The 22,074-nt window shown below is 39.2% G+C and overlaps 2 protein-coding genes across 7 annotated transcripts in view; one reads left to right on the forward strand and one right to left on the reverse strand.

Moving 5' to 3' along the window:
• Positions 1 to 3,027: 3,027 nt before the first annotated feature.
• On the forward strand, positions 3,028 to 7,962 carry LOC122564968 (bone morphogenetic protein 2). The gene is made up of 4 exons (XM_043720535.2): positions 3,028 to 3,377; positions 4,803 to 5,403; positions 6,076 to 6,171; positions 6,250 to 7,962. The coding sequence occupies exons 1-4, from the start codon at positions 3,101 to 3,103 to the stop codon at positions 6,365 to 6,367; spliced, it is 1,092 nt and encodes a 363-aa protein (XP_043576470.2). The 5' UTR covers positions 3,028 to 3,100; the 3' UTR covers positions 6,368 to 7,962.
• A 7,162-nt stretch (positions 7,963 to 15,124) lies between these two features.
• ttc39b (tetratricopeptide repeat domain 39B) overlaps positions 15,125 to 22,074 on the reverse strand; it is a 130,026-nt gene continuing 123,076 nt past the window's right edge. For all 6 annotated transcript variants that reach the window (XM_043720582.2, XM_043720574.2, XM_043720557.2 and 3 more), the window contains one exon: positions 15,125 to 21,809. In XM_043720582.2, the coding sequence (XP_043576517.2) occupies positions 21,713 to 21,809 (97 nt within the window). In that variant the 3' untranslated portion in view covers positions 15,125 to 21,712. The remainder of the gene's footprint in view (positions 21,810 to 22,074) is intronic.

Below are 22,074 nucleotides of genomic sequence, written 5' to 3' on the forward strand. Positions count from 1 at the left end.
AAGCAACCAACATAACCAATTACCCCTCCCACCCCGGGTATACTCTCTTCCACCTTCTTCCATCAGGCAGAAGATATGAAAGTTTGAATACACATACGAATAGATTCAAGAACAGCTTATTCGCCACTGTGATCAGACTTTTAACTGGATCTCTTAAATTTTAATTCTGGTCTCTCTCTCTCTCTCTCTCTCTCTCTGCACCTTCTCTGTGGCTGTAACATTGTACTCTGCACTCTATTCTGCCATCCTGATGCACTTTTTATGGTATGATCTGCCATATAGCATACAAAACAACACTTTTCATTGTATCTCAGTACATGTGACAATAAATCAATAAATTAATCCATCAGAATATAAATCTTCTATAGTACAGTATTTCTAATACAATTCAGCAGGTCCACAATGAGTCTTACCAATTATTATAGGGGCACCATAGAAGGTATCCTATCTGGATGCATCACAGCTTGGTATGGCAACTGCTCTGCCCAAGACTGCAAGAAATTACAGAGTTGTGAACACTGCCCAGTCTATAATGGAAGCCAACCTTCCATCCATTGTCTCCATCTATACTTCTCACTGCCTCGGGAAAGCAGTAAACATAATCATAGATCCCTCCCATCCAAGCAGAAGAGACAAAGGTTTGAAAGCACACACCAACAGATTCAAGAACTGCTTCTTCCCCGCTATCATCAGACTTTTGAATGGAACTCTCATATAACCTTTCTCTGCACCTTCTCTGAGGCTGTAACACTGTATTCTGCATTCTGTTCTATTACTGTGATCTGCCTGTACAGCACCCAAAACAATATTTTTCATTGTATCTTGGTAAATGTGACAATAAAATTGAATCAAATCAAATTGCTCTTGACTTGTGCCTTGTAGATGGTGAAAAGGCTTTGGGGAGTCAGATGGGAAGTTACTTGATGCAGTATTTCTAGCCTCTGACCTGCTCTTGTAGCCTCTGTATTTATTTGGTAATTTCAGTTGTGTTTCTGGTCAATGGTAACCTCTACGATTTTGATAGTGGAGATTTCAGTGATGGAAACAATATTGAATGTCATGGGGCAGTGGTTAGACTGTCTCTTACTGAGTATGGTCATTGCCTGGCATTTATCTGGCTTGAATGCTACTCACGACTTTTTTACCCAAGCCTTGCATTTGACCATGGACTGCTTCAGAATGTGAACAGACATGAATGGTGCCGAATAATGTGCAAGCATCGGTTCCCCACTTCTGACCTTATAATGGAGGGAAGGTCATTGATGAAGTAGCTGAAGATGGATGAGACCAGGACACTAGTCCCTGAGGAACTGCTGCAAGATGTCCTGCTGCTGAGATGACTGACCTCCAACAACCACAACCATCTTCCTATGGGCCAGGTATGACTCCAATCAGTGGAGAGATTGTCCCTGATACCCATTGATTCCAGTTTTGCTAGGGTTCCTTGATGTCACACTCAGGTCAAACGTGGCCTTGGTGTCAAGGGCTATTACTTTCTCCTCCCCTCTGCAATTCAGCATCTTTTGTCCATGTTTGAACCAAAGCTGTAATGAGGTCAGGGGCTGAATGGCCCTGGTGGTACCCAAACTGAGCATCTTTGAGCAGGTTATTGCTGAGTAGGTGTTGCTTAATAGCATTGTTATTGACACCTTCCATCACCTTACTGATGGCAACACCTTTTGTTGCCCACTATTGGACAATGATTTGTGTGTATTTTGTATCTCTAAAGGTACATATATATTTCAAACTATGCGATTTTTTTAAAGAAGTGCTAGTCATGTTTGTCGACCATATCTTTCAAACGCATTTCCCAAAAGACTTCAGTCAATAAAATCAATTTTACCAACACAGTATAATTTTTAGTTTTAAGGCCTTGGATGTGGTTTGAAAAATTTGACAACAAACTTTGATAACCACAATAACACTAAGCACTATGTTGGCACAATCCTTTGAATACATACACTCTCTCTCTCTCCGTCACACACATACATATACAGTGTAAGTCTATGGGGTAAATTTGTATTTGCAGATACATTCTACTTTGTTCAAAAAATCACACAATCTGTAGACAGTCAGTCAATGTAACATTTTATAAATTCTTACTTTGGAAATAGAACCAGTCTGACTCAAGGTTAGGATACAAACAGACTCTAACAGCACACCTTTAATGTATTGTCTGAGCTGAGATGTCACCTTGTTTTCATAAAAGTTTAAGTTATCTTGGGACTGTGACTTGAAAGAAGTAATGGGATTTGCATATTAATCAATCAAAACCTGCATCCCCATACTAAGTGTTTAAAGACTTAACAGCAATCTAGGTTTGATATTTTACTATAAATTCTATGTTATGTTCCTACCCCACTAGCTACCTTACAAAGGAGCAGCACTCAGAAAGCTTGTATTTTCAAATAAATCTATTGGACAATAACCTGTGTGATTTTCAACTTTATCTCAGAGGGGATTTGAATTTCATCTTGGCAAAATTCTAGTCTGGAAGCTGTGAGCACAGGCCTGTGCTTCAACACAAAATGGGATGGAAGAAAAATTAGGGAGGAAATCATAGAAACTTAAAGCACAGAATGAGGCCATTCATCCTACTTTGCCTTTGAATTCATTGTCCAATTTGACCTATTACCCAATTCTTTACACATGACCCTGGAAGTGACCCAAAGTTAGGCAATGATAAAGCCTTTGGCATACATCTTGAAGCAGCCCATCTGTCCAATTTCAATCCGAATGGGATGTGACCCACAGAGATCAAAGAAAAATAATATTTTTGAAAAAGTAAATCAAGCTGGAAAGTACTTGGAGTGCTAATAGATCACCCAGCAGTAAAGCTTTTGCGGTGTCCAGTGGGTTACTGCACTCCAAACATATTTCCCAGTCTCTGGAGGGTTCACTGCAGATTTCCTGCTGTTTCATAATGCTACTAATGAGTTTCAAAACCTGCCAAACGTTTCAAGAATTTGCAATTAATTAACAACAGTTTCCTGGCTGGAGTTCATCATTACTCCCACCCCTCCTCTTCCTCTAGAATCAGGGCACACATCGCACTCGGCCAAGGGTGTGCTGTGAAGGGAAAACTGAGCTTAGAAACAGAATGCCAATGGGACCGTTCAACTTTCTCTCTGGAGCTTTGTTGTTCGTCTGCTTCTTGGCGTCAGACGTAACAAATTCCTATGCAGACGACCATGAAATACAGCAACCATTCAGTAAAGCCATTTTGGAAATGTTACATATAAACACACTTACATTTCCACGACGTACCAAGCTTCACCCTTACATGAGACTGATCTATCAGCAACTCAGCTCATCAGAAACCAAGGACTCCACTACCACTGAGGGAACTCTGGTGCAAAGCTTCCGCAGTATCAAAGGTACGGTGTATTATAATTTAATTGTTTATACAGTTTGTAAGGCTCAATACTTTCATAAAACCTATTCTTAGCTGTAAATTCTTGCTTTGCCTGGTTATTTGCTGTAAATGACTGAGCATATGTCCAGCTATACCCACACAAGGAAGAAAGGAAAAAATTGACTTTAAGAATTTATTGCAAATTACTGGTGGATTTATTTTTAAGCAGAAATATGACTTTCATTGGTTGGATGCATAATACATTAAAAACATCTGATGGCATCCTCAGTAAGTGGAAGATTAAAATATTTCTTGAAAAATGGTCCAGATCTTTTATTGATGTCACACAAGAAGCAAAATAGGCGATTATCAATCATAATATCATCAATGAAGAAACATTGACTTGAATCCTCAAAGGTTTCCAAAAAACCTAAAATCCTACTCAAGTATCAGAATTCAATGTCTTATTTAAAATCACCCTCAACAATGCACATTCCCTCCACACTGCATCAAACGATTAGCATAGATTATATCATTATTATTTTGACTTCTGAAATAAGACTGTTACAACTGTAATAATATTGCTACACTGTTAATCTGGAGACTCAGGTAAATGTCCTGGGAACCTGGTTCCACCCCCATGGCAGACAGTGTTTGAATTCATTAGTATTTGAATTCGGTAAAAATCTGGAATTATGTATCGACATGAAACCATTGTTGAGTTTTGGAAAAATACATCTGACACGCTAACACCCTTTAGGGAAGGAAATTGCTACCTTGCCTGCTCTGACCTACATGTAACTCCAGACCCACAGCAATGGTTTTAACTGCTCTCTGGGCAATTAGGGATGGGCAATAAATGTTGGCCAAACCAGTGACTTCCACATCTCGTGAATGAGTGAAAAATAAACGGTGGGCAAATTCTCCAACATCAGACTGTACTCAAAAAAACCAGTACAAAAGAAACCCAAAATCATTGTGGTTGTTTTGCCACAGAGCATAATGATAGACCAGAGCATCAATCGTGAAATGGAGAAGTAAGCTCAATAAGTTAAAACAGAAATTAGAATATACAGCAAAATATCCAAAAAAGCAATCCCGACTCAGGTAAAGCAGTAGCAAAGAGACTGAAAAGTTTGATCAAAGCACAAAAATACTTCATCTCGTGAATTTGATATTTGATCTTGTTTCTCCTTTCTACAATTATCTATTGATGCATCAGAAATCTCTACTGATGGGAGAGGACTAAAAAGGTCAATTCAATACAAACGTTCCATCGCTAACCCTATCACAGCAATTACTTTAATTTAAATAGCACCTGCAATGTACTGAAGCATTAGAACCGGTGGGATATTGGAAATGTAGCAAACGAAATCTTTGATAAAGGAATCAAACACACCTCATACTGATTGATAAATTTAACTAATTTTGCTTATGTTTACTTCAGTTCCTGAATATGACAATCCAGGATGGATATGGTTCAACATTTCCAAACTCAAGCCCTCCATGGTGGCAGCAGAGTTGGTGCTATTGCGAAGAACTCTCCATCCGAAGTCTCTGACGGTTAATGTAACCGTACATAATATTGGTTTGGAAGGGAAAAACCTCACCATCAGTGATCCACTTGACAAGAAGATTTTGAATCTGAGTGAGCTGCCATCTTCTGGATATGACACATTTAATGTTTCCACCATCCTGAGACAGTGGACATTGGATGTGATAGGATTTCAGTTCCAGTTTACTGATGACAGTGGGAGTCTGGTATTACACGATGCTCTGACTCAAAGCCTCTACTGCCTTGACACAAACTCTCAGGATGAGCCACTACTTGTTGCCTATAGGTTGGCACTGTCAGAAAGGAGGAAGGCAGCAAAGCCATTTGGCAGCAGAAACAACCAGCGGAGCTCCAGGGAGAACTGGTGGAAATTCCCACGTAGCAGGGATATTTCTGGGGAGTGCAAAATGCACCCACTGTACGTGAACTTACAGTCTTTGAAGTTAAATAACTGGATCTTGGAACCACGGGGTTTCTATGCTAATGCTTGCAGGTGAGTCCTAAATCAGTGCTGACTCTGGTTTGGTCTGAGTTGGCATTTTAGGAGGGAATAAACAAGTTTCTAATTCTGTCTTTTCTTCCCCATTTCCTTGCATTCTACTCTCCCTCCCATTACCATTCCCACTCATCATTCGTCACTTTGAACTATAAAGTCATGAACTGTGATTTATTCATGTTCTGCATGTTTTTATTATATTTTACAGATGCAGGAAACAACTTCAGTTAATTTGCACAGAGGTCCCACAAATAGCAATAAGGAAATCCAGATAATCAATTTCAGTGATGACTGATGTGAAATGAATAGATTTTGCAATTGTATTATCAAACCATTTCTAACTAGCTGAGAGGTTAGATGGGGTCATGGTTTAATATCTGATCTAACGTGCAGCACACCTTCAGTCCTGCACTGTCATCCTAATATTATGTGCTCAAATCCCTGTTGTGAGAGTGATCCCAGAACCTTTACCTGAAGGCTGGAATGTCATTACTAAGAAACCACTCTGAAAAACAGTGAACACACTTAAATCCAGTTTCAGTGCAACAAGTAAATCTGCATGACAGGGATGTATTTTTGAAAACTACTGCAACTTTTTTAATGACCCACATGCATAAAGTAGAATGATTACCTATGCAGCTAAATCTGCATTTTGTATTGCTTCCCTAGAGGTTATTGCTCTGAATTAATCACTGAGAAGGGGAACACAGTCACAATAAGTCCTGCATGGAGAACAGTGATGCAAAACATAACAAAAAATCAAAGGTAAGTTCTGCATTCTGTTGTTGTCTCACTTTTTTTTTAATGAAAGTCCATTACTTATTCCCATTTCTTTTCCCATAGGTGGCACTGTACCCCGGAAAAATATTCTTCAGTTAGTTTAATGCACGTAACAGAGTCTGGTGATATTTTTATTGAGAGGATAAAAGAGATGAGTATTGAGAGTTGTGCATGCAAATAAGATTTAATTCAGAGCGAAATGCTTAATTTTCCCTACATTATCCAAACGCTGTGCTTTCACATTTCAGATACAAGTCATAACGCAAGAAAAACTGTAGGATTAACCAATGAATAGATTTCAGGAGGCATTTGGCACAATACTCATACTATTTGCATTATACCTTTATAATTGACCACTTAGCTCACTGAATCTAATCTGCTGGTAGGTGGTATATAAACTGCTTATAAGTGTGCTTGCTCCTGTTCTCTACACAAGGCTCCTCAAGGCCTTAAGTACAATTACATTCTTCGATTCACACCTGTACATATTAGATTATCATATACGGCTCTCTAATATAGTTTCCAACACCTCTCTCTGCACATGCTCATGGTAGACCGGCGTCGGTTTCCTTACAAAGAGTTTTATGGTCAATTACATCATGAATTACATGATTCCATCGCATTGCAGTTGCAAAGATTTGCTGATTTTAAGTGAGTTTTTATCTTGAGCTGAATTCTATGTTCCTCTGTTGGTGGGCTTTAAGGCAGGAAACACATAAATCAAGTGGTTTTCCATCTCCAATCTGTCTGAAATTTTAAGGTGATGCACGAGCCATCAGGTAACACATTTGACCTTGGGTCCATTAATCCCCTTGGGAGGTTGAGGGGAGGGGAGAGAGATGGTATATCTCTTTCATAGGTCTTCAAGGCCCATTGGAAGGACCCTCCATGGACTCCTTTAACACTACCCTTTCCAGACATCAAACCCAGCCAATCATTCCCCTCGCTGAGATCTCCACCCAACAACTTACTTCAGATCATTAATATTGGAGAGCACCTGTATTGGCAACTGTGGCCAGCCTCAGTGGGACTGCTGGGTTACTGAGCCCCTGGTCACCTGATGGGTCAGCAGCTCACTAAGGCAGAATTTCTTCCCATGAATGGGAAGTAGATTTCACTTCAAAGTAATTAACACTGCCCACAGCATGGCGCCCCATAAAATTCAGCATATCTCAACTTGCAATTTGATTTATCCCTTCAACTTAACACTACACATGACATTTCAGGGCTAGAGAGTACTCCCTTGCTCTGTCTTTCTTCTCTCCTGTTTTCTAAATTTCTTGATGAAGTTAATCTTTTAAATTTCCACGAAATTCCTCAACATATTGGATGACTTTCCCCATCACCTGGGTTTCTCAAATAAAGCTGTGCTGTAACATAACATTCATAATTAGAATATACCCTCCCGATTTCATCTCCGTCAACTTCCCAAAGGTTGATAGGTTGTAGACCCGCCAATCACTCACACAATCTCAAGTCCCCACAATACAATTACTCCACATTGTATTTAATGGATTATTCTTCTTATGATGAAGTGTACCTTAATCAACTTTTCCACATAATTAGGCAGAATTGTTCTCAAATTGTGAAGTTTAATGAGCTTCATAATCCAAGAAAAAGCTATGACTCCGTAATATTTTAGTATTTCACAGCTATGGAGTTTGCTGAAATAACACCCTCATTATATAGCTTTACTAACACCATGTAAAGTTATCTGTTGTTCACTGAAGATGTGTATGAACTGTACTAAATTCAATAAAGGTCCTTTTCACAAACCATTGCATTTGAACTTCCATTCAGTTGTCAGAGGCAATAGAAAAATATTTACAGCACAGGAGGAGGCCATTAGGCCTACTTTAATTCCATGACATCTGAAAAAGAGTAATCCAGTCTTACTCCAATTTTCAATTTCAGATCTGTTGCCCTGTAGACTGGATCAAAATCCTGTAACTCCTTAATGAACTATGACAGTAATGTGACCAAATGAACCGTAGCTCACTATCACTTTACTACCTTCTAAAATGGCCTAACAAGTTATCCAGCTCAAAGACAATTAGGAATAGATACTAAATGCTAAAGTCCTAAATATCAATTCAAAAAAAAACATCCATTACTCACAATATCAAAGCAAATCAAAGTCCTTAAAGATGCCTGATTTGCTAAAAAAAAACTTTCCTTCCGATTCTATTTGATCAATTCTCTCAAGGAAATGAAGGATCAGCTAGAAAAGTGGCCTTTGTACATTTATAGTGCAGGACAATGAATCCCAGTGGCCTGAAGCTCAATCCTGAGAAAGCCAAGGAGTAAAAAATGTCAACGGGATGATTGAGTGAAACCATACAGATGAAGGTGGACCTGGATTGAATTTACTGGTCTGGGTTTATCTCCTGTAGAGCAGGAGTGTGGAATGCCACAATTGACTTTACCATCCTTGGGTTAGGATAGGAAGCTAAGCCTGGGTCTAACTTGTAACTGCTTTCCAGCAACCCCTGTTACAAATAGATGACTATAAATAGTTCAGGTTGGAGGTGAGAATAATATTCACCTGAGTTACCTCTCATAGTTGAACATAGCATGTCCAAACCTTTACTCGGGTTCATAAATCAGTTAGGGCGCATGAAACTATGGCACAAAAAGCAAAAAGAAAATAAATGGCTTTTATACTGTTGTGATTGTAATAAGGTCAGCCAGGTGGATATCACTGAATTTGAGTTCCATGATTGTGAATGTTAACATGGTCCAATCAGGAAGCCCTGGCTGACTGATAAGAACAGGAGCATTCTATTTTGATTTAATCCCTGCCCTGCCCTTCACTGTTTGATCACACAGCATTACCCTTTGATGTGAAAGGCACTGCTTGTCACTGGCCACTCAGGTGTTTCCTTTCTTCCTGGTGGTGGAAATTTAAATAAAGATTTGTGCACCTTGTGTCTTTCATTGTGTCTCACACCTACACACACACACAACATGGGTGCTGGGGAAAAAATAAGCACTAATGTAGTTAAGCGGGAGTGTGGGGGTAATAGAAGAGAAAAAGAAAAAAGAAAAAAAAAAGAACAGGAGCTTCATGAGTTCTGTTCACTTGAGGAATCGGCTCTGTGCTAGTGGTCTTAATGTCATGTATTATTAACGTGTAAATAAAAGGTGACTTGTTGACTGGATACAGCCTTCATGGAGTTATTTCATATCGAATCTCAGTACTGCCTTTTGCAATCTAAAGCCAATTAAGTACTTTTGAAATCTAATCATTGTAGTCGTGCAGCAAGTGTGGCAGTCAATTTGCACACCAGGTCTCACAAGCAGCAACTACATACTGAATAGATCATATCGTTTTGGATGTTAGTTGAGGAAATACTGCTGCTTAAGTCATAAGAGTCATAGAGGTGTACAGCACAGAAACAGATCCTTCGGTCCAACTCTTCCATGCCAACCAGATATCCTAACCTAATCTAGTCCCTTTTGCTTCTCTTCTTCAATCTACAGACACGTGACCTTTAACATCCACCTGGTAAGATGGCACTTCAGTCACTCTGTCAGTACTGTCGGTAGTAATGTCAGCCTTAATTGCATGATCAATTGTTTCAGTGGGATTTGATTTCATGACTCCACTCAAATTAGTCAGGACTATGAATATGACCCACAGTTGACACTTTGGAGTTAGGGCTGTCAGGATTGTGAGAAGGAAAATGGGGGGAAATTGACAGGAAAGAAGGCGAATGAAGAGAATAGATGACCAAAATAAACCGGGATGAGATATTCAGTGCACTGTATCTCAGAATTAAAAGAACTTTTGGCAAAAGATGGAGAAAGACAAATCAGTTTGCCACTTACATTCAAATAGTTTCTTCATAGAATCTGCATGACTATTATAAATGAGATCATTTATAAAGTGATTTCTTCAATAGATACTTAAGAACTTAATTTTAACTCCTTGCAAGTGGAGTCGCAGGTAGACAGGATAGTGAAAGCGGCGTTTGGTATGCTTTCCTTTATTGGTCAGAACATTGAGTTAGGAGTTGGGAGGTCATGTTGCGGCTGTACAGGACATTAGTTAGGCCACTTTTGGAACACTGAATTCAATTCTGGTCTCCCTCCTATAGGAAAATGTTGTTAAACATAAAAGGGTGCAGAAAAAGATTTATAAGAATGTTGCCAGTATTTGAGGGTTTGAGCTATAAGGAGAGGCTGAATAGTCTGAGGTTGTTTTCCCTGGAGTGTCGGAGGCTGAGTGGTGACTTAATAGAGCTTTATAAAATCATGAGGGGCATGGATAGGATGATTAGCCCAGGTCTTTCTTGTAGGTTGAGGGAGTCCAGAACTGGAGGACATAGGTTTAAGGTGAAACAGGAAAGATTTAAAAGGGGCCTAAGGGGCAACTTTTTCACACAGAGAGGGGTGCAATGAATAGAATGAGCTGCCAAAGAAAGTGGTGGAGGCTGGTACAATTATAACATTTAAAAGGCATCTGGATGGGTAGGTGAATAGGAAGGGTTTAGAGAGATATGGCAAATGGGACTGGATTAATCTAGGAAACCTAGTTGGCATGGATGAGTTTGAACAATGCATCTGCTTCCATGCTGTACATCTCTATGACTCTATAACTCATCTCAGCACGTGTCCTGAAGTCTGCCCATGGTGAATACTGGGTGAGTTGACATGGTAGGTCGAGGAGAAAATTACAAATTAGTGGGATGTATGGATTGTCATTAAGTTGGCCCAGGCAACAGTGAGCTGAAAGGATGTTTTATATTTGTCTTCATATCTTAGACAAAGTACCAGCACTCTAAGGCCCACCTCTGGGACCAAGCCTCTACCCTAATTTTGGATTTGCCTTCAATGACTCCTAAGAAACCTGCAGTTCCAAGACACTTTCACCTGGGTCATGTCAACGGAGCAAGCAATTTTATGCTCCTGATCCAAAGCAAATATTGACATTTTTCTTTGTATTTCATAAGTTATAAAAGGCTACTGCAGTGATCTAATTGTGATATCTCAGAATATTGGAAGATTTGATAGGATAGAGGAACTATATTGTCTGATAGGGGAGACCAATTCAGAGATCAAATGAGAACTAGGGCTTTCTGTTTTGAACAATTGCTTCTTAATATCACCTTTCCTGAAGGACTATAGTTCCCCTTGACTGTTCATTGCACGCCAAAAATGACAAGCTGCTTAGCTGTACATCTGCAATAAAAGAAGGTGAGGTAAGGCAAGGTAGAGATGCTGTGAGTATCCAAGTAGGCACAAAGTTCTAAGTAAATGAGCTAAGAGCCATGAATACAGTCTGTCCCATGGGTATCTCCGTCCCCACACTTAGTGGCCCGGCAGCAACATTGCAATGTAAAACATTAGTCAACTGCGTGTTGCAGTATTGAACTGTTCTATGACTCTATGACTACATCCGACAATGTGGTGATACTATGCTTTGAAAATTCCAGCCTCCCTGGATGGAGGCTGCAAGCAGGCAACGCCAATGGAATGTGTGTTGAGATATTGGGGAATGTTGGCCAAGACAGAAGCCTGGAGAGGAGGCTGGTGAACTGCAGCTGCCAGATGCCCATCACACTTCCAGTTGGGAATTATCACCATCTCATTTCTCTCTGCTGCCTTGGAAAATGACAAAAAGCATATAAGGAGTAATTACTTAATAGTGAGATGTTTCATGCATATAAATAAACCTCTCATTGCACACTAGCAAGCTGCTCATCTCGCCATCAAAACCTTGGTAAAAAATCAGATTTTTGTTCCCTCAACATCTCTTTTGATTCCACATTCTCACGGTAAATTCCCAACTGATTCATATCATTCAGGGCCGGGGAGGATTCAGCCCTCAGACTTTGCTGTGACCAGTCAAGGAATGGGACAGAGAATGGAATCAGTTTACTCTTCCGAAGTGGATCGTAACGCACAATCCAGCAATAATCGCCATTAGCGAAACAATCATCCTTTACCAATTAATTGGTAACAGACCAAAGCAGGGCAAGGAAAATCTCAATGCATTTAGAATTCAACAATTAATCGTCTGTAGAACACAATACAAGCACACTTGTTTGAAAGGCATTGTTCTGTTGGTATTACTCCCAATGTTTCTGACTGTGCAAATTGACATAATTCACATGAAAGTGTTTTGCTGTTTGCAATATGAAAATTGCACATTTGCATGAAATCGTTCATTTTACTTTAACATCAAATATCACAGGTTCTTCTAATTTAATTTGTCTGAGTCTCTCTATTAATGTGCTTTGCAAGGGATAATTATATATTTTTGTTATAGAGAGCTATATCATCACATGAATATGCATTTAATCAGATTCCTCAAGACTTCATACTAACAGTAGAATAAATGTCTGTAGAATAAACTAATCAAACAAGCAAAATTAACAGAGTTCAGTAGTAAAGCCCGTTATATGCTTTATCTTTCCAATCGTGTGATCTCGTGTGATTTGAACTGCTTTTTTAAATTTCAATTTGAAATAAGTTCCAAAATATCTTTGGCTAAATGGGACAAACCCACAGCAGAAATTCTGTTCCAAACTTTGCAATCCAAAAGGAAGGCTGATGGGAAAGACGCAGTTTAAGTCAGTCTTCAAACACTTGATTAAAACATAGTTTATTCAGAACTTTGTTCTGTTGCAAAATATGCTGTATGCAAAGTAGATATAAAAAACTGACATCCCACTTAGATGATCTGAGAGAAAAAAAATTGAATGCAATTTCAATTTTTTCTGAGTTAAAGCTCAAGAGGTCAAAACTGCTATTCTCTTACTAATGTGTCTCAGAGTATCAGGAATACAGGTTGAAATAGAGATTTTATATATCTAAAATACGGATATGCTTCCCAACTACTTCTGCACTCTGTTTCCTCCCTTGCCCAATTTCTCCACTTTGCTCACTCAATCTTCCAACTATGTGATTTATTGTCTTTAAATCCAGTGTCTTCAGGAGCAGGCAGGTAGGTAAAGGTAGACTGAAGAGTCTAGATCTGGGGGAGAATAGTCTAGTAATTAGTTGATTAGGGATAGTCAACATGATTTTGTGAAGGGTAGGTCATACCTCACAAGCCTTATGAGTTCTTTGAGGAGGTGACCAAACAGGTGGATGAGGATAAAGCAGCTGATGTGGTGCATATGGATTTCAGTAAGGCATTTGATAAGGTTCCCCATGGTAGACTATAGCACAAAATACGGAGGCCTGGGATTGAGGGTGATTTAGTGGTTTGAATCAGAGACTGGTTAGCTGAAAGAAGACAGAGGGTGGTGGTTGATGGAAAATGTTCATCCTGGAGTTCAGTTACTCGTGATGTACCACAAAGAATTGTTTTGGGTCCATTGTTGCAGAATACTGGGCTAATGGTAGTGTAGATGAACAGAGAGATCTTGGTGTCCATGTACATAGATCCCTGAAAGCTACCACCTAGGTTGATAGGGTTGTTAAGAAGGCATACAGTGTGCTAGCTTTTAATAGTAGAGGAATTGAGTTTCTGAACCATGAGGTCATGCTCCAGCTGTACAAAACTCTGGTGCAGCTGCACTTGGAGTATTGTGTACAGTTCTGGTCACAGCATTATAGGAAGGATGTGGAAGCATTGGAAAGGGTTCAGAGCAGATTTACTAGGATGTTACCTGGTATGTAAGGAAGATCTTATGAGGAAAGGCTGAGGGACATGAGGACGTTTTCGTTAGAGAGAAGGTTGAGAGGTGACTTAATTGAGACATATAAGATAATCAGAGGGTTAGATAGGGTGGGCAGTGAGAGCCTTTTCCTCAGATTGTGATGGCGAGCATGAGGGGACATAGCTTTAAATTATGGGGTGATAGATATAGGACAGATGTTAGAGGTAGTTTCTTTACTCAGAGAGTAGTAGGGGCATGGAACGCACTGCCTGTGACAGTAGTAGACTCGCCAACTTTAAGGGCATTTAAATGATAATTGGATAGACATACAGACGAAAATGGAATAGTGTAGGTTAGATAGGCTTAGATTGGTTTCACAGTCAGTGGATCATCGAGGGCCGAATGGCCTATATTGTGCTGCAATGTTAAAAAAAAAATTAGGGCCCTACTGTTCAGAAGAGATGTGAGGAAAGACTCCTACAAAGTATGGTAGAGATTTGAAACTCTCTTCTACAAATTGTAGTTGATGCCAGATCAGTTGTTAAATTTAAATCCTGTTTATACAATGTTTTGTTCAGCAAATGTATTAAAGGATATGGGCCAAAGGCAGGCATATGGAGTTAGGCCACAGATCAGCCACGATGTCGTTGAATGGCAAAACAGGATTGAGGGGTTGAATGGCCTACATCTGTTCCCATGTTCTAATGCTTGCTTTCATAGCTACCATATGTCAAACCCCCACCCCAACCCCCTACCCCACCAGTGCAGGATCTCCAATTCTCCTCAAGTCAAGATAAACAAAATAATTGAGTCTTGGTCTCATTGTTACAACTCAAAGGAAAAAAAAACATCCATTATATTGAAGCTAATTTTACATTTCAAACCAAGGTTAGGAAGATATGTTTTATGGTAATATTTCCCCACAGTTGCAGAAACAGCAGGCGTATAAAACAGGAACAGGAGTCATCTGGCTGGAAGCTCTGACACAAAGGTGTAATAAGACTTGAATGCAATCAGCTGAGACAATTCAGAATCATCTCTCCTGTAGATCATGGGAAAGGATACGACAAAGTTACTTGGATCAATACTACTGACTAGCATTACCCAATGGCAAAATAAATTAGCTTATAAATCAAGTAAAGTTGATTCTAACAGCGTGGATAAAAATGGTCATAATAAATCACGTGATTTTCTAGTTAAGCTAGAAGGCTTAGTGCACAACACTGAAATTGGCTGAGTTAGACAGAATGCAGTGTAAATAATACATGGTTTGGAACTGTTATGTAACTAATGTACCGTCTTTCAAAATAAAAACAAACTCCATGTCACTAACAGAATTTTTTATTGTAAACATTGTAAGAGACAACTTAAAATTGGAACAAAAATGATTTTTTGTTTGGTTTCATTAATAGTTTTAAGGAATAAATACAAATACCATCAATGCAGACAAATTACTGTATAAACATTCCAACAAATAATAAGAACATAATGCATCAGGTAATATACATACTGAATAAAATGGGGGAATTTCAATCTGCTGTTTAAAAAAAATACATAAATGCTGCATCTAAGATGAGTACTCTTCATCAATATTACCTATCATTATAATTACTCATTCGTAATATGAAGCAACACATACCACAGAATAGGCTATGAACATATATTATGACCAATATATAAATATATAGCATTGATATGTGAATCTCCCAAAATACAGTTCCCAAACAATTGTGCCCAATGTTCCTCTCTTTTAGAGCTATTATAAGAAAACATATGTTAATTGGACAAAATAAATAGTATATAACTGCAGCTTCAAAATGCACTCCCTGCATTTCTGTTTTAATATACCAAGATTCATGGAATGTTGTAGTTTATCATCAAAATGTACTTCAACTTCTGTTGACATTCAGAAAGCAAATAATGAATTCTCACATCATATTTCATTCAGGATTAAAATCACAAGTATAATTACAGTTATGATTTGACCCAACATAAAATATACAAAAATATTTCAAAGAAAATGCTCTGGTAATTAAATCAAACATCATGATAGATTCATCTTTCCTTAATAGCAGCACTTCCGCATTGACTGAATGGAGTACAGTTTTCTGTTATCAGGATAGAATTCTTTTACAGGACATCTTGAATGAAATGGTCACGGTGGAGTCCCAAAGGTGGACTCCCATGCCAATTCACCCTTTCATGAAATCACAGCAATATGACAATAGTCTTAGAAATGCCTTGACTGTACAGCTATAGTGTTTTTGTGAAGATCAGCAATCAAATAAATAATGTGCTGCAAAGGAAAAGAGCAAGGAGAAGATCTAAGAACTCCTTAATTCCAAATAAGTACCACACAAAAATCAGTTTCCTCACATTAATGTGAGCTAAAGTCCTATAAAAACGAAAAGTTAGGACTGGACTTGAATGATAGCCAGCTACCATTCGTAAAGAAAGGGATAGTCTTAATAAATATTCTACCAAAAAGTAGGGTTACTAGCAATTAATGTCATTTCTTGATCTGTAATTGATTTATTGGAAAATAAATCATGAATTCCACTAAAATCTCTTGAATATAAACATTCTATATTATATTGCAGTCCCCAGTGATAATCTTGAGTCAGTTAAGAAAATTGAGTTTTAATACTTGACCTATCTTCTATCCCTATGTGTATCCCATTATCAGCTCCTTTAGGCTTGCATCATTCCATTTGCCATTAAATTATTCCTGTCACCCCCATCATAACAGATCGCTTGCTTCTGCACTTTCCTAGGACACATTTTCCCTGACCCTGTACTGACTTAAAGGTTGTTCATTACTATAATCTTCCAGTTCACAAGAAAGGCCATCAAAATGAATTAAGCATTTTATTGTGAAGAGGAATGCATTTAACAATAAGCATCAGTTTATCTGTATATCAGTTCTAAACTTCTCATTTCTCTATTGAAAGAGGTTGTCACCCAGAAGTCTTGCATTAAAAACATAATTTGGAAATGCCGATGTTGAACTGGGATGGACAAAGCTTAAAAATTACACAACACCAGGTTATAGTCCAACAGGTTTATTTGGAAGCACTAGCTTTCGGAGTGCTGCTCCTTCATCACCACTTAATGAAGGAGCTGAGCTCCGAAAGCTAGTGCTTCCAAATAAACCTGTTGGACAATAATCTGGTGTTGTGCGATTTTTAACATTAAAAACATACCTTGCTGAACAAGGAAATTAGTTTTCAATGGCTTTAATTAAAACACTGCCCAAGGGAAATGTATTTCAAGTTACCCAACACCATTTAGTTTTCTGGTGAGAGTTTAAAAACAGGTTCTACTGTAACATTCTGCAAAACGAACAAGTTGTAATAAAATACTTCCTGAGCTGCAACAGGACTGGATTTAACAAGTGGGCCATAACAGACGTCCTGTGTTAGCCTCCCAATGGCAGGATAATCTCCCCCCATTAAATTGGAGGGTGGAAGAGGCTAACACGGTACTCCTTGCCACCAGCAGTACAGTATTAATTTGATCCATTAATGATGGAGCTGATACCCACTAGCCCTGAACCCATTACACTTTAGTAGTGACTTAGTTTAAATGGAGGCCCACATGGCTTTCCTGTGCCTCAGGAGGCTGCCCACCAAACCTTGCTGGCTTTGCCAGTGGCCTCACATGCCAGGGTCCCATGGTCAATCTCTGCCTACTCAAGGGATCTGGCATTGGAAATGGGAAAGGCCAGTGAAAGACACCTTCCCCCAGCCTCTCACCTTGTCTGTAATAGAATAGAATCAACAGAATCCCTACAAGGTGGAAGCAGGCCATTTAGCCCACACCGACCCTCCACACAGCAACCCATCCAAACTTACTCTATCCCCACAATCCTGTATTTCCTGTGGCTAATCCACCTAGCTGCACATCCCTGGACACTATGGGCAATTTAGCATAACCAATCCGCCAAACTGTGGGCGGCACGGTGGCACAGTGGTTAGCACTGCTGCCTCACAGCGCCAGAGATCCGGGTTCAATTCCCGCCTCAGGCGACTGACTGTGTGGAGTTTGCACGTTCTCCCCGTGTCTGCGTGGGTTTCCTCCGGGTGCTCCGGTTTCCTCCCACAGTCACAAAGATGTGCAGGGTCAGGTGAATTGGCCATACTAAATTGCCCATAGTGTTAGGTAAGGGGTAAATGTAGGGGTATGGGTGGGTTTCGCTTCGGCGGGTCGGTGTGGACTTGTTGGGCCGAAGGGCCTGTTTCCACACTGTAATCTAATCTAATCTAATCTAAAAAAACCTACACATCCTTGGACTGTGGGAGGAAACCCATGTCGACAACATACAAATTCCACACAGACAGGTGACCAAAGGTGGAATTGAACCCGGGTCCCCGGTGCTGTGAGATAGTAGTGCTAATGACTGTGCCGCCCCTGCCCACCCTGCAACCCACTTCATGATCACCTCGAATTTGGCCTGGGGTGCTTCTCAATCCTGGGCCGCTGATGGGTGCATTGCAGCCAAGAGTCATAGCTGATATCAATGAGAAGTTGTCAGTCTCAGATTGGCCAGCAACTGTAAGTGAATGGGACTTCCATCTCCACGGAATGGCGGGGGAGGGTCCCACTGTGGGCACTTAAATGTTCAAAGTGCCCTAGATTCCATAGGCCTTCCCGAAGCAATGGATGCGCATTCTCCACCAGTTCTCTGACTGGTTAGCGAGACTTCCAGCAAGCTAACACACATCCTATCCAGCTACAAGAAGGTTTAATGGCAGTTCTCACTGGGACCAACTAAATTATGGCTCAAATACAAATGGAAAATGCTGGAAAAACCAAGCAGCTCTGTAAGTATCTGGGGAAACAGAAACAGAGTTTACATTTCAGGTTGGTGGCCCTTCATTTTATTTCTAATTTTCAGCATTTTGTATTTTTTACTTAGATTTTGGCTCCTTTTGTTTCCGGTCTTGAAAATGCAAGCAATTAATGCAAATTTTTGGTTCACAGCTATGTCATAAACAGTGGGCCAAACTGAAACCACTCGACCTCAATACAACCTAAACCTCTAAATCATGCAACTCCAAATGTCTGCTTATCAAATTATGTCAATATTTTGAAAGATCACTCTTATCACTCCATTCTAAACCACTGAGAACCAATGAGGGCAAAAACTCCAATTCTGTTACCTAGACCAGAGTTTTAACCACGTTCTGAGGTGTAGAAAATGAAAATATCCACACCAATTGGAGTTGAGTTTTGACTATGAACTGAGTTTACTAAATCATAAATTCCAATTTTAAAAGAAAATACGAAAGAGTTTTTAAACAAAAATATATTTATACAGTGCATTTAATGTAAGAATACATCCAAAAGGTGCCTTACAGGAGCATTACAGAACAAAATTGGATACTAAACTGAATTAAAAAAATTAGGTCTGATGACTATTAACTTGGTAAAAAAAAAGGCAGGATTTTAAGGGTGGTCTTAAAAGAGGAGAAAGAAAAACATAGAAACAGAGGCCTGTGGGGGGAATTTCAGAGCTTAGGGACCATTGATGGAATGATACTTTGGAATGCACAAGACGCTTAAATTCAAAGGGCACAGAAGTCAATGGGGATTGTAAGGCAAGAGGAGCTTACAGAGATATGGATGAGCAATGCCATGGAGGGATTTGAAACAAAGGGGTGAATCTTATCAAGATGTTGAGGGTGTCCCCTATATGCTAGAGAACCAGCAAGAGACCCACACTGCCTCTTTATGGGAAAGCTTGTCAATCAGGCCCCTCCCTGGAATCTGGACCAGAGCTGCACAAATCTTGCCAACTGAGAGCTGGTGGCTAATTACAGGCCAGCAACTCTTACTCTCAGCAGAACCGCTGGGGAGGCTGTTGCACTGCACAAGGAGAAGTTTCAGAGTCCCAGGACTGAGAAGAGGCCCAAACCACAGGCAGAAGCCTTGCAATATGGAGTTCTTTGTACAGATACCAAGTGTCTTTGATCTAGGGAACACCCTCACCCCCAAAGTTGGCAAGTTGGCTGCATCGTTTTAGCTGCTATGACGACAGCTGATTTCAAAATAGTGCTGGCAAATTGGGGTCGTTAGGTGGTCATTATTTTGCCAATGTGAGGGATTAATTGGCAGAGGGGTCCGAAAGTCAACTGTGGGCCTTTTTGCTTAATTGCATATCCTTTCTGTCTTAAAACAAGCTGCCAGAGAGAGCTGAAGATTCTGCACACGGATAGAATTTTAAAATTGAGACGCTGCTTAAACAGGGATCAGTGTAGATCAGTGAGCATAGGTCAGATGGTGAACAGGACTTGGTACAATTTAAGAAATAACTTAAATACCTTTGTCATCTTAATAAATCTATTGTACTGAAACCTAACTCGCACCCCCTGAATAAAATGGAGGTCCCAAAATGTTTTTGGACAATTAAATTTATCAGCTTTATCTCAGGAATTCAATTCAATTTTCAATATGGAGGTACTGGCCAAATTTACTAAGATGAATAGAGTAAATTATAACCTTGGTTCATATTGGTGACTTGGTTCTTCCTATGCATAACCAGAGAAATGCAGTGACATACAACAATGGTAGAGACAAAGAAGACATAGTGAATTGCACTTAAATCGAAGACAATTTGTAGAAGCAGGAATACTGGATAAAAACCCAGGGAAAATGATATAAAATAATGCCAATTCCATAATTATTCTATTAATTTATGTGCTAATTGGAGTTTATTAGTTATTGTATCAATTGCACCCATATATAGATTTTGATCCTGGATCTTGCTATGGTTTTGAGTTAACGTATTACAGCAGGGGTGATCAAAGCTTTTAACTTCATTAGTCACACATAGATGTGTTGCACTGTGGAGCTTCATGGGCTAACTGATTTGTATGCATCTTTAACCAAGAACAATAGTTCTCAGTGACCTGATTTAGAATTTATTTGACAATAAAGCAACAGAACAAGATAGAGATTTGAAAAATCTCCAGTACCACAGTATTAAACACTTAAGTGGAGAAATATGACCAAATTACTGGGATTGGAAACCTGGATTGCTCAAGTGAGTGAACTACACACACATACTCAGTTACTTGGGTCTTGTGTTTTCGGTCTTGGATTGTTCATTCTTAGTTAGAGTTGACATAAAGTCATTGATCAGTCCATAATAAGTGCTGCACAATGTACAGTAAATCTATTACCGCAAGCTCATGCGCACCAATGTATTCCAATTACAATTTACTTTTTCAGTAACTAATAATTCCAGGATAATGCTGAGAAAATGCACTTGTAGTAAGGCTTTACTGCAATAGAAACAGAAAATGCTGGATATATATAACAAGTCCACCAGTAGTAAATAAAGGTACTATTTTCAATGGTGAGTCTCTATTCCAATGAAAGGTTCCAGCTGAATATCAATTTATTTTCAGATCATAAAAAAGAAATCGAGCATTCATATTTTCTGCTTTTATTTCAGATTCTTTTTAAACAATTGCAAGTTTTTTTTTAATCCTTCCATTCAAGTTGCAAGATATTCAGTTCTATGTTCATGTGAACGCTTAAAGCAATGTTTAATTTTTTTTTAAATGAACTGCCTGAATCAATATCTAACTTTATTGCACCAGCATTTCCTGCCCACATTCAAGTAAAAACAAAGGTTGTAAATGTGATTTTGATAAAGAACAAAACTCTGACTTTTATTTTTATGCAAGGATATATAGAGTTGAACACATTTTACAGCACTGTAGAAAAAACCCTGGCTAATTTGTAAAATGGGAAAAGGGGGACGTATTACTACATTCAGAATACTTCTAAGACAGCAGATTATGTCAGCATTACTTTGCTCTAGTATGTGATTTGCATATCACTCCTACCCGTACACATATTTATTTATTGCAACGTACTTCAGGAATTTGATTCTGAGGAACTGGTCAAGGTGTTGAGGTAGGGGAATTCTTCAAGCTGTTCAGTGCAGCATGGATCCTAAAATGTAACCTAGATTCCATTGAATAGTCTTTGTAGTTACTCCTGCAGTATAGGAAAAGAAAATATAGGAATGCATTAAGTGCAAAGCAAGGAAATGAAGAATTACTCCTTCTTGGTATAATTTAGAGAGTGCATATTTTTCCATGGCCATTCTTAGAGTCATATGGTTGGAAATACCAAATATATTTAATAACCCCATGAAATCTCTCTGGTTTGTAGTACTTCAGGCACTAAGATTAGGGAACAATGATGGTTGGATAGATAACCTTTGACCCTAAACTGAGGGTTTCACACTCACAGGTAATAG

This window comes from Chiloscyllium plagiosum, unplaced genomic scaffold, assembly GCF_037043375.1.
Source record: "Chiloscyllium plagiosum isolate Xiang-an unplaced genomic scaffold, Cpla_swu_hap1 HiC_scaffold_2, whole genome shotgun sequence".
NCBI lineage: Eukaryota > Metazoa > Chordata > Chondrichthyes > Orectolobiformes > Hemiscylliidae > Chiloscyllium > Chiloscyllium plagiosum.

What these genes read in the sequence shown, in the direction of transcription:
- LOC122564968 (XM_043720535.2), top strand. Translation starts at nt 3,101, where the DNA reads ATGCCAATGGGACCGTTCAACTTTCTCTCTGGAGCTTTGTTGTTCGTC. An exon ending in AAGCTTCCGCAGTATCAAAG is followed by an intron (nt 3,378 to 4,802) that starts GTACGGTGTATT and finishes TGTTTACTTCAG; the next exon opens with TTCCTGAATATGACAATCCA. An exon ending in TTCTATGCTAATGCTTGCAG is followed by an intron (nt 5,404 to 6,075) that starts GTGAGTCCTAAA and finishes TTGCTTCCCTAG; the next exon opens with AGGTTATTGCTCTGAATTAA.